The sequence below is a fragment of the Cotesia glomerata genome, linkage group LG3 (genome assembly GCF_020080835.1).
Source record: "Cotesia glomerata isolate CgM1 linkage group LG3, MPM_Cglom_v2.3, whole genome shotgun sequence".
NCBI lineage: Eukaryota > Metazoa > Arthropoda > Insecta > Hymenoptera > Braconidae > Cotesia > Cotesia glomerata.
The window spans coordinates 17,722,432-17,734,699 of record NC_058160.1 but is presented as its reverse complement, the minus strand read 5'-3'; the positions used below and the strand labels follow the sequence as shown (position 1 = coordinate 17,734,699).

Here is a 12,268-nt window from a genome sequence, read left to right as displayed (position 1 = left end):
TCCAGTAACCACACGTATTAGCAATAATTATTATTATTATTTTTATTATTTAATAATAATTAACTATTTGCTATAAAAACGTAAAAAATTAATTAAAATTTTTTTTCTCAATTTCTTTTAATTAAAAATAATTTATTTTTCATATATAAAAAAAAAAATTAAACCTATATGTTGTAAACAAAAAAGCATTATTTATTTATTTTAATAAAAATTACAGCATTATTTTTCCCGCTGTATGTTTCGGCTGAAATCGGATTCTGAGAAATTCACACGAACAGAGAGCTACTGTTGTGTGAGTTACTCCTCTGTGTCTTGTGGCAGGGGCTTCATTCCCCTCGATTTGTCGACGTGTCTCGGATTCTCTCGGCTCCGCTCGGCTTTCCGACTCACAGACACACATCGCTTACTTGTGTACGGGCGCGCGCGACGCCTAGAGAAGGGGTAAAAAAATCGTGCGATCTGGCCACACTGGTGTGAAGCACATATATCGCCAATAGATGTTTGGGAGGCATGAACTTCTGTAGCATTTTGAATTACTAAATCCATGTTGAATGTAGTAATATGTGAAGTATTGTTGTTTTTATAAATGGCAACTCCAGCGGCTCTAACATTTTGTCTCTTAAATTCAGCTATACAATGAAAATTAGGTAAGTCAACTGATTCATCTGCAGGAAGCCATGTTTCAGTTAGTAATAAAAAGTTACTCCTTTGACAAATAGAATCTTGTAAATCAGTAGTATGTTTTCTGAGACTTTGGCAGTTTAAAGTATAAATGGTTAATTTATTTCTGGAGTTTATAAATTCAGTGATCAGTCCTTGCAATGTAGTAAGTTTGTTTAGAGATAATCTTTTAAATTCTTGCTGTAAACTTGAAACTGATGGATCTACTCTTCTTCCATGATAAAATTTTAAATTATCCTGACTGTTACATATAACAACCCTTCAAAACTTGTTACTCGTGTTAAAGCTACGTAAAGTAATGAAATAGAATGACTTTTACTATACTCATAAACCACCTCGTCATATGTACCTCCTTGAGACTTATGAATAGTCATAGCACATCCTGATATCAATGGAAAATGATTTCTTTTTCCCACAATGGTTTTATTATTATTGAGTGGTATACTTGAAGTTCGACGTACGATAGGTACTGCACGTCTATCGATATTATGTTCCGCAAGAAAGGCAGCGGCTTTTCTTCTAGCCACCATACCAGTGTTTTTATCTGGAAAAACGAGCCATATGCGAGTTATTTGATTTTCATCATTTTGTTCTATATGAACCAGCTTTCCAACGGTGCCGTTAGCTAAACCGTCTACCACGTCTATGTTAGTTGTAATAATATAAGGTTTTCCAATAACAAAAATGATTTCGTATGGCAAACCTCCAGTATCAATCACTGACAACTTATGTAATTTTTGTCTAATGTTTGCTTCTTGTTCATGATTAGTACAACCAGAAATAATGTCCATTGCAATTGAATCTATTTTATTTTCAGTTTGTAAAGCTAGTACGTTATATGCGTTAACTGATGCATTATCATGAAATAATCGTACACCACTTGGACACAGGCGCAAGGCTTCTTCCTTCGTAAAAAATCTAGACTCGATAACGGCTAATTCATCATCATTTAAAATAATACCACTGCCAATTTTTATGAGAATAGAAGCAAACATTTCGTTATCTTGACGCATTATTTGAGTTAATTCGTAGAATTTTAATCCTCGCCAAAGTAAGGGTCCAATCATCTGTTGTTTAGACTGCTTATAGATTGGAGTTGCACGGACTGGAGGTAATTGTCGCAAATCTCCAATAAAAATAATGTCTAGACCACCAAAATTTTCATCAAAATTTCCGGTTATTTTTTGCTTTAGTCTTGCATCTATTTGGTTCAAGAGCTCGGCACCAATCATACTGATTTCGTCAATTATTAAAACTTTGACATATTTAAATAAGCATCGATATTGTTGTGCTGTTTCTATTGACAACGGAATTAGTTTTGACAATGATATTTTCAATGCAGTATGAACAGTAGTTCCGTTAATAGCTATTGGAGCTTTATCAGTCGAAGCACACGTAATGTATGAATTACAGAACCCATCATTATCAGAAAATCTGTTATATACTTCCATTATCAATTTTATTACAAAGGTTTTTCCACATCCAGCTGGCCAGTAAAAAATAATTGTAAAGGTGATCTCTCTGCAGATAAATTGTGATGAATGACGTGTAGCAGCAAATCTTTCTGTTTTTCATTAGCGCTTCTCATGAGTTCGCAAAAACGATCATTACTCATGATATTTTCTCTTCTTTTGGCTATTGCTCCCAAGTTTTTAATCTTAGCTATACGTAAATCTTCATTAACCGCAGCATTCGGATTTCTGTACAATTCTTCAAAGGGGTTTGGCTCTGGAAATCTTGTAGCAACCCGGGAAAAAATGATCAGGACTGATCAGACCTGTTCATATCTGATCAAGCCTGAAATTAGACCTGAGCAGACCTGTTCATGCCTGTTCATGTCTGAAGCATTAAATACGCTCAGACCTGATCAGACCTGTTCATGCCTGCTCATGTCTGTTCATGTCTGAAGCGTTAAATTCGTTCAGACCTGATCAGACCTGTTCATGCCTGCTCATGTCTGTTCATGTCTGAAGCGTTAAATACGTTCAGACCTGATCAAACCTATTCATGCCTGCTCATGTCTGTTCATGTCTGAAGCGTTAAATCCGTTCAGACCTGTTCATGCCTGTTCATGTCTGAAGCATTAAATACGCTCAGACCTGATCAGACCTGTTCATGCCTGCTCATGTCTGTTCATGTCTGAAGCGTTAAATACGTTCAGACCTGATCAGACCTGTTCATGCCTGCTCATGTCTGTTCATGTCTGAAGCCTTAAATACGCTCAGACCTGATCAGACCTGTCCATGTCTGATATCTAGCCTACACTGAGAGACAATTTTATTTAATAGTAATGAAATTTTATTACTATTTAATAAAACGTTTATTTGGCTAATCCCAAATAAAAATTTATTAAATATTAATTAAATTTCCTTAAATACTAATAAAAATTTTATTAAATAATAATAAATGTTTCTTAGTATGTAATGAATATTTATCTACATGTAATATAAAGAAAATTCATTAATCAACTAACTAACAAGTATTGATCAGTAATTAATTGAATAAATAATTAAGTAAAATTGAATTTTGTCGGAACTATATTTTGAAATACAAAGTCTACAACTGTTGTTATCCGAGTGGATGTTAATTTTTATGCACTTAAATTTAAAAATTTCACAAATGAATCGATAAGAGTTAGACATTATTTAATAAAATGAAAACAGAAGCAGAAAACCAGACAATGTAGAGACGCATTTGTTAAAAATAAAGACTATGATTTCATAAATTCAATCGAATATTTATTTATTTTTATTATTTAAAATCTCTACATGTGATTCGTCATGAAGTAAACAAATAGGTTAGGTTAGGATGTCTTGTTAAAAAATCTTAATACTATTTATTAAAAGACTTTACTGTGAAAATATATTTGAATATATTATAATTAATTGATGAATATTAATTTTTTTTTTTTGAGATTATTTCTTTTAATGACTTAATATTCGTATTAATGACAGCAAACGAAAGCGTCGTTCGTGGTTATTTTAATAAACACATTTTAGTATTTAAGAAAATTTCATTAAATACTTATGAAATTTTATTAAATACTAATATAATTTTATTAATATTAACTAAATTTTTTTTCAAGTCCAAATAAACTGTTTTATTACTATTGAATAAAATTCTCTCTCAGTGTAGAACCATATGTTAATAGAGCGAAAAAAAATACATAGCCGTTCCAAATAAATCACTCTAATATATAATTAATTATTAATAATTAATAAATTAGGTATAGAACTCCGTTAACTATAAGGATAAATCATGTATAAAATTTGAATTACTTGAAGTAGCTCGAAAGATACTCTCAAGTTAAGATGAATCATTTGGTCAAGAGGTAAAGTGTCAGTCTGAAGAGCGCGAGGTGTATGGTTCGAATCCCCGTCGGCACCGATTTTTTTTTTTTATGGACTTGATCGAGTCAGACATGAACAGATCTGATCAGACCTGAACATGCCTGGCCAGGTCTGATCAGACCCGGTCATTTTTCATACCTGATCAGACCTGAAGACTCATGCCTGTTCATGTCTGATCAGATCTGATCATTTTTTCCCGGGAATGTCTCGAGCTTCTGATTCGTCATCTATTAGCTCACCTTCATGACATAATTGTCGGCATATATCAATTGTCTTTTGAATATCAATATTTGACTCAAATTCTTTTCTTTTTTCTAAAATTTCGTTTTCGTGTTCATCATATATAGTTGTGAATTTCATATCTGCTAATATTACTGTGTCTTCATTTCTAAATGGTATATGTAAGGTCACCATTTCTCTTCTGTACTCCTTGTAATCCTGAGTCATGTCATAATTTCTATAACGAATAACTTGAGGCTGCTTCTTTCTGATGTAATCTCCCTTTCTGTTTTTAGTATAGTTTGAAACAAATTGGGCTAAAGAAATTCCTTTCAATTCTTCTGGCCGTTTTTGATACTTGTCATGCCAATCTTCCTTCCAAATGTCAGTAGAGTCGTCATCAAGTTCATCAATTTGTTTTTGTGTTTTTCTTATCCTCTGTCGTTCAATAGGCCAACAAGTGTTAATATACTGAACCGCTACTGACGATTTAGACATTGGTAACCTTAAAAGATACCAAGCAGCTTCTTGACTACTCATCTCAATAGTATTCAGCATGTCAACGCTCATTTTACGAGTTATTTCAACAATATCGAATTCTGGATTCTCATTCATAACTTCTATTATTTTGCGTTGTAAATTGCTAATGCCTCTGTTGGTTTTATTGACATATTTGACGACATATGCCGCGCAAGAATATTCTTCAGTAATTATCTGAAAATCCATATTTGACTTTAAGACATTAAAAACAAATGGATTGAAAGTATTGTGCCATTTTTCGGACGGATGTCGTTTATAGAATATTCTTGGTCTACTAATACCTGATCTTAGTATATCTTTGTATTCTTCATCTGATCTGATATTATTACTTTAATAATAATCATCAATACTGTCATAGTCATTACTTTCTAAGTTAATTCTAATTTCATTATATCTTTTCAAGTGTTCTTTGTAAAGTGGATTCGTTTTTTCCATCGGTATTAAAATCATTGTAGATTTACAAGGCATGAATGGTGCTTCAAATCGGCACTTTTGCACAGAATTAGAGCCAATTTTTTTGTAGCACGTGAAGGTATGCTTATGCGTAAGTAATTTTATGTTTCCCGATGCTTCCGACGTTGATACTGATACTAAACTGTTAATCATTTCTATTGCTTGTTTTTGCTCTTCTCCAAGAATATCTGTGGGAGCATTATCCAGCCATAAAAGAATATGCGCATGTGGACTTCCTCGATGTTGAAATTCAATCCTCAAGAAGTAGTTAATAACTCTAAACTTACCAAAAGGACTGAACTTCTTTGATTGTAAAATTGTCATTATTACATTAACTAACTTGTTAAAATAAATAGCACATGTTACAGCATCGTTGTTAATTAATGAACTTTTTTGGATAAAACTTAGTTCCGATGCGATAAAATTTTGCATATCTTCTTTTTCTTCAGCTAATTTATGTAACAATGTTAATAAATCCGGCCATCCTATTTCATTTGCGCTTAGTGTCATGAATGTAGTTGGCTTCCCTAGCTGCCGAATCATTGCGAATAAATCTTTTTTTCTTGCAGGCCAATACCAAACTGAATTCGGGATTGACCGTAGAAAAGCTAAATTAGACTCTATGCAGCTATGAATATACTCTTCGGATTGAACTTGTTTCTTAGTTATATTGGTATCTGTACCAACATGTCTAAACGCGATCGTTAAACAGTCACGAACTCGCAGTCTCATTATTTTTACAGCTATATATAACAAATGATAGGGATTGACTCCTCGCCGATCCTTACGTCCGCAGTTCACTAGATGCCATCATAAAAGGTGTAGCTTTGACTGCATCCCTAAATTTTCTAAAGTGTCCCATATAAATACTCGGAAATGATAGCTCTTCAGCATGCTCATCGAATAATAAACTTTGTGGGATATTGTGTTGCCCTGGCGCTAATCTTAAATATTTTTCTTCATTCCATACCAAAGTTTGTTGTTGAGCAGTTAGGCTTTCTTCAATATCGATGTTTTCACTAAATTCGTCAATGTTCTGCTGTGTAATCAGTGGTGTTTCTTGATTAAAAAATGATTCATCAGTCTAATTGATCCGATGCTAATTAGGCCATAAACAAAACTACTTTTATGAATCATTTTTTTTTAATATGTACATAAATGCAATGTTCATCATTGACATCTCTTGGAAGTAATCGTACCATTGTATCAACAGAAACAGGAACATTGATAATTTGTCCGTATATGCCGAATTGTCCTTGAACGTGCCTTAATCTTCTTATTTGCATAAAAGGAATTCGAGGAGAAATAAGCCTTTCAGTGATGAAATCCATTTTTGGTAAATGTTGTGGTATTTTTTGGATAGTGAAATCCATTATAAACAGAAAAATTAGGAATGCTATTTTTATCTATTGCTGATTTACAAGTAGAGCAAATTTTGAGTGCATCCACATTTTGCCCGTTAGTTATTGTGTTAATAATATTTCCAGATGCAGATGGTTTCTTTAAATCTTTTTCAAACCAAAGTCGATCGCAGATTGAGCAAGCATGTCCAAATTAATTATTTTTAAAGTTATCGTTAAAAATATTCATGAGCTGATTTATGGTATCTAAATTGACTGTAGATGAATCTGAACAAAACAGTTTCACTGCAAGTCCACGTTCATAAGACTATTAGAAAATTTTTTTTTTTCTTTACAAAAGATACAAAATAAAAAATTAAAAATCCAAGTAACCGATATGATTGTTTATGATTTTCGAAATTAAAAAAATTTATTGTAAATTTAAAAATAAAAAAAATTTTAGAACGTATTTAGTGTGTGTGGTTGCAAAATATTTTACTTTTAATGAAATTCGTAAAATCTATTTATTAGGACTTTAAAAAAATTGAAATACACAATGACGCACACCAAGTACGTTCTAAATTTTTTTTTTTAATTTTTAAATTTACAATAAAATTTTTTTTAATTTCCGAAAATCATAAACAATCATATCGGTTACTTGGATTTTTTAATTTTTTTATTTTGTATCTTTTTGTAAAGAAAAAAAAAAATTTTTTTTCCTAATAGTCTTATGAACTTGGACTTGGCGCGACTTTTTTACAGTGAAACTGTTTTTGTTCGGATTTTAGTATTTTTTGTAATTATAATGAAAATTTACAATTGATAACAACTTAAATCTCGTGTTGACTGCATTTTTTACTGCAAACTATCCCCTTGAAGCTACAGTTTATGTAGATGTAATTCCAGTGCACCCTGGCGGCCATAGATGCAAGCTATGAATCACTTTTTTTTACTGTAGTTGCGTGTCTATAGGAAGGATTACTACACATATTCATTTTATCTAGTCTGTGGCGGTCACCATTCCCCATCGAAAAAAAGTCAGGATCAAAATTTCTGGGCTTACTATAGTTTGTGCTGATAAAATCTAATAATTTTAAGTGAATTAAGTGTTATAATTGATTATAATTAATTAATATCAGTAAAATAAAGTATAAATTACTTTTTATAATATATCATTTTGGAAAAAAGGAGAACCATATAATTAAATAAAATTTTGCATTCTCGAAATACCGTTCTGCTTACAGTAAACACAGTCGGTAGTCTGGCGCTCCGTTTACAACGGGATTTTTGAACGGAACTTGGCGCCAGATTCTACCGAATCTGTGGATTTCTGTAGTATTTGGACTTGATTGACTTCGTCCAATTTGCTGAGATACTTCAACTACTACATGCTGCATTTCTTCTAAACCAGCTACATTTCGAGAATTTGTACTTATTTCATCTATTATTGGATCGTTAATTATTTCTGTAAATTCGATATTTGGAGAAGTAGATAATTCTGTAATCACATCTGCATTTTGTAGACGCCTCCTTCTTTCCGCTTCACGTTGTTTCAATTTATCTCTGTTCTGCTCCCTGTATCTTTGTTGACGTTCTCTTTTTTTTTGGAGAGCATTTAGTTCATTACCTTGATCATTTCTTTGAATGGATGATGGTTGTATTTTTTCCGAACCAGATGAACTTTGAGCAGTAATTATTTCTTCATTATTCAGTTCTATTCTATTCGTATTTGAAGAGGTAGATGGTCCGGCAATACTTTGTGAATATTGTATGCGTTCTCTTCTTTCCGCTTCACGCTGCTTCAATTTGTCTCTGTTCTGCTCCCTGTATCGTTTTTGACGTTCTTTTTTATTATTTACTTTAAAAAAAATATATAAGTGTTAAAAGAAGCTTAAATAAAAATTAGTTTATTCTGGTACTATTCGATTAATAAAATCTTACATAACATTAATAGTATGTCTTGTGTTTAACTGATCTTGGTGATGTCCAGTTTCAATAATAATATTTTGTGACCCCTGTGATGATTGTTGGGTTCTGAAATATTTATAAAAAATATGTTATTAAAATATACAGAAAAATTTAAATTGGCTTCAATATATTAGTAAACTCAAGAATTTTAGCTAGTTATTTCAATATATTACTAAAGATCGTAAATTATAAATATCAATAATGAATGTTTCAATTATAAATTCCACTATGATTAGAAAAATTAATTAATTTTTTAATGTTCATATTAATAACAAATAAGAAAAACATTCGTGCGCTGCACGCCATCAGCTGATTTTGAAATACAATTCTGTCAGTCTTAATAAATTTATTCTCTAAGTAATTGTTTTAATGCATTAATTTCAATAAGAATGAAATTAAAATTAATAATTAATTTAAAAACATTATATGCAATGAAATTTATGTGAATTTTAATCTACCAAGAGAGTAGATTTTACATTTACTGGCGCTCAAAACACACCAAATATACGTGTGCTTAATGCACAGATAAATGCATACTTTAATTATAAAAATATAATTAACTTACTGAAGACTTGATAGTGTGTCATAGTGTGATTTTGCTTTCTTTTGCAGGAGGCTGATCACTTTCACTCTCTAAATTATCACGGTCAGACATTTTATTATCAGAAAAATAATTTGTTTTCAAGTAAAACACAGGTTATGTGTACTGTAGTAAACAACACTGTATACACTACGGAGTATACACTATAGGTATCCGAGCTCAGTGTAGCGAGAGAGATAGCTTAACGCCGGATCGAGTGGGAGAGAATCGCACAGTCGATTGCGCATGGCGACGCGTCGCCATACCGTACACACTACTGCATATAGACTGTATATATATAGCGTCATCATATAGCGTGGCGACGCGTCGCCACGGCATGCGTCGCCATGCCAGAAATCGGTTTTACGTGCGGCTATAGATGTTTCACATAGAAAAAAAAACAAAAAGTCATTAATACAAATTCAACAAACAAAAACTTTAAAAATTTACAAATAAACTTTAAAATAATGATTGAAAAAAAAAAATCTAAAAATGTTGTAAAGGAAAGATTTTTAATTTATAAAAATGTATTTTTCAATACAAAAATTTCTGCGAAATGTAATAATTTCGAAATTTTTAAAAAAGTTTCTGCAGAAAGTAGACTTTACTTACACAATGATTTATATATTAATTTATGTTATTCCATTCAGTGATATTAGTTTTATTATTGATTTCTGTCCAACTGTAATAAAAAAAAATTGAGATTTAGCGTTTAGACGTCCGATCGTGGTCGTGTGTGATTACGCATTTTACAGATGATTAAAAAATTAAATAGACAAAGAAAAATCTATGACTGCTAAAATCAACGGTGACGGATAAATAATAACTTGGACAGACTTCCTCAGAATTTTTTTTCATTGTTAAAAAAATAAATTCTCATTATGTATCATCATATATACTAAAAAAAAAAACATTTCATTCGAGATGACCGTGAACGTTTTTAGCCTATTAAATAATTAATTTACCAAAATTGGTTACTTCAATCGGAATAATAAGTTAACAAACTGCTTATTCGACATTCTCATAAAGCTTACGGAATACTTTACCGGTTAATAAAATTTATGGATTACGGAAAACCGTTAATTTTTTTCGTTTTTTTTTTTTATGTGAAACATCTATAGACTCACTTGTAAACCGAATTGTTGGCGTGGCAACGCTTGCCGTGGCGACGGGTCGCCACGCTATACTAAGGTATACATATATATATTTTATGTGTAGTAGAGTGTACGGTGTGGCGACGGGTCGCCACGCTATACTGAGGTATACATATATGTATATATATATACATTTTATATGTAGTAGAGTGTACGGTGTGGCTTCTCACTCAGTTCGACGTTGTTGTTTACTACGGTACACATAACCTGCGTTTTATTTAATTTTGATGTGAAACATTTTTATTTTAATTTTTGACAATAAAATATGTGTGATAGTGATAACTCAGAAGATCAAAGTGATCAACCTTGTGCAAAGAAAGTGAAACTACACTATGGCATACTACCAAGTCATCAGTAAGTAGATCGTATTTTTCAAGTGTCCATAAATGTAATTATTATATTTTTATATTTAATTAATTATATTCATATTAATCATATTAGTAATTGTATAAATTATATTAAGATTAATAATTATATAAATTATATTAATATTATCTTCAATTAATTATTTTTTTATTATTCATGAAGGAATTAATATGGAAAAATTTATTAATAAAATTTATATTTGCAAATCTTTAGTCATGTATTGCAATAATTAACTAAGATTTGAGTTCATGAGTATATTGAAGCCACACTCAAAATTTTTTTTCTTTTTCTTGTGTATTTTAATATCATATTTTTTTTAATATTTCAGTTCCCAACAATCATCACAGGGATCACAAAATATTATTATTGAAACTGGACGCCACCCTGATCAGTTAAACACAAGGCATACTATCAATGTTGTGTAAGACTTTATTAATCGAATAGTACCAGACTATTTTAATTTTTATCTTAGATCTGGCCGCTGGAGTGGCCATTTACAAAAACAACAACACTTCACATGTTACTACACTCAACATGGATCTAGCAGTTCAAAATGCTACAGAAGTTCATGTTTCCGAAACATCTATTGATGATATGTGTGCTTCACATGTTAAACTATAAGACGGAAGTGAATTAATTATGATTGTAGTATACATTTCACCTAATAACAAAATGGATCATATAATTTCATTTTTATATGAAAGGTTATTTCCTTATAGTCAAAGAGGTTCAATAATTTTTAAAACGAATAAACATAAACTACCATTAATTTTAGCTGGAGATTTTAATGTAAATTTTGCAAGAGCTGAATCAATGCCATTACAATCCAAGAGAATCTACTACCAAATATGGAACAACAATAGATGCTGTATTTGTGAGATATCTTGATAATGTTTCATCCAATACTTTTGTAACGTACTTTAGTTATCATCGACCAATCGTCACAGTAATACCGGCAGAGGAAACATCGAATATAACTATTACTGAAGTCACAGATGAAAATATTTAAATTGTGGCCACTTGATATTAATATCGAATTTTTATATCACATGTAAATAAATGTTTATTAAATAAAGTTACCATTTTCTGTAAGAAATTCGTAATACTTTATTTTTTCATTAGGCTATATTTAATTCCTGTAATAATATTATCTTTTATGCATATTACTTGTACACACACGATGTTTCACATCTGCCAGGCATCCCATGACGGCTCACATTTTTTTAATTTTAGACGTGATAATGTCTTCTAAATCGATGAACACCGGCTGCACGCGCGAAAAAGTGTCATGTTCCGCCCGAAGCAGAGCGTGCTAGCGAGAATGCGGAACAAGCGATTGAGAGGCCCAAGCGTTGGCTTGTGAAACATTTATCTCTCTTTTCGCGTGATGTCAGAGCTAGCAGTTTGAATAAATTAATAAAATAATTAATATCAATCATAAATAATAATAATTATAACAATTATTAAATTATTATATCAATTTTTAGTTAACAATATATCGATAAGTTCTTTTTTTTTGTTAAAATAATTTTTAAATATTTAAAATTTTTTAATTTTTAAATACGAAATAATGATATTTCAGTGATAAAAATTCAATTCAATTCATAAAAGAATGCA

The 12,268-nt window shown here is 31.0% G+C and overlaps 1 protein-coding gene and 1 long non-coding RNA gene across 2 annotated transcripts; one reads left to right on the top strand and one right to left on the bottom strand.

Annotated features, from left to right (window-relative positions):
- Window positions 1-297: 297 nt before the first annotated feature.
- On the bottom strand, window positions 298-2,132 carry LOC123261408 (ATP-dependent DNA helicase pfh1-like). The gene is made up of 2 exons (XM_044723001.1): window positions 1,031-2,132; window positions 298-665 (listed from the first exon to the last, which is right to left on the bottom strand). The coding sequence occupies exons 1-2, from the start codon at window positions 2,130-2,132 to the stop codon at window positions 298-300; spliced, it is 1,470 nt and encodes a 489-aa protein (XP_044578936.1).
- An 8,176-nt stretch (window positions 2,133-10,308) lies between these two features.
- On the top strand, window positions 10,309-11,721 carry LOC123262035. Its single transcript, XR_006508828.1, has 3 exons — window positions 10,309-10,391; window positions 10,431-10,639; window positions 10,980-11,721. It is a non-coding gene; the product is annotated as an uncharacterized LOC123262035 (long non-coding RNA).
- The last annotated feature ends 547 nt before the right edge of the window (window positions 11,722-12,268 follow it).

Excerpts from the sequence above, each read along its gene's own strand:
- LOC123261408 (XM_044723001.1), bottom strand. The coding sequence starts at position 2,132 with ATGGAAGTATATAACAGATTTTCTGATAATGATGGGTTCTGTAATTCA. Across the intron at positions 666-1,030 it reads TATTCATAAGTCTCAAGGAG|ATGAATCAGTTGACTTACCT; the intron begins GTACATATGACG and ends GGCTTCCTGCAG.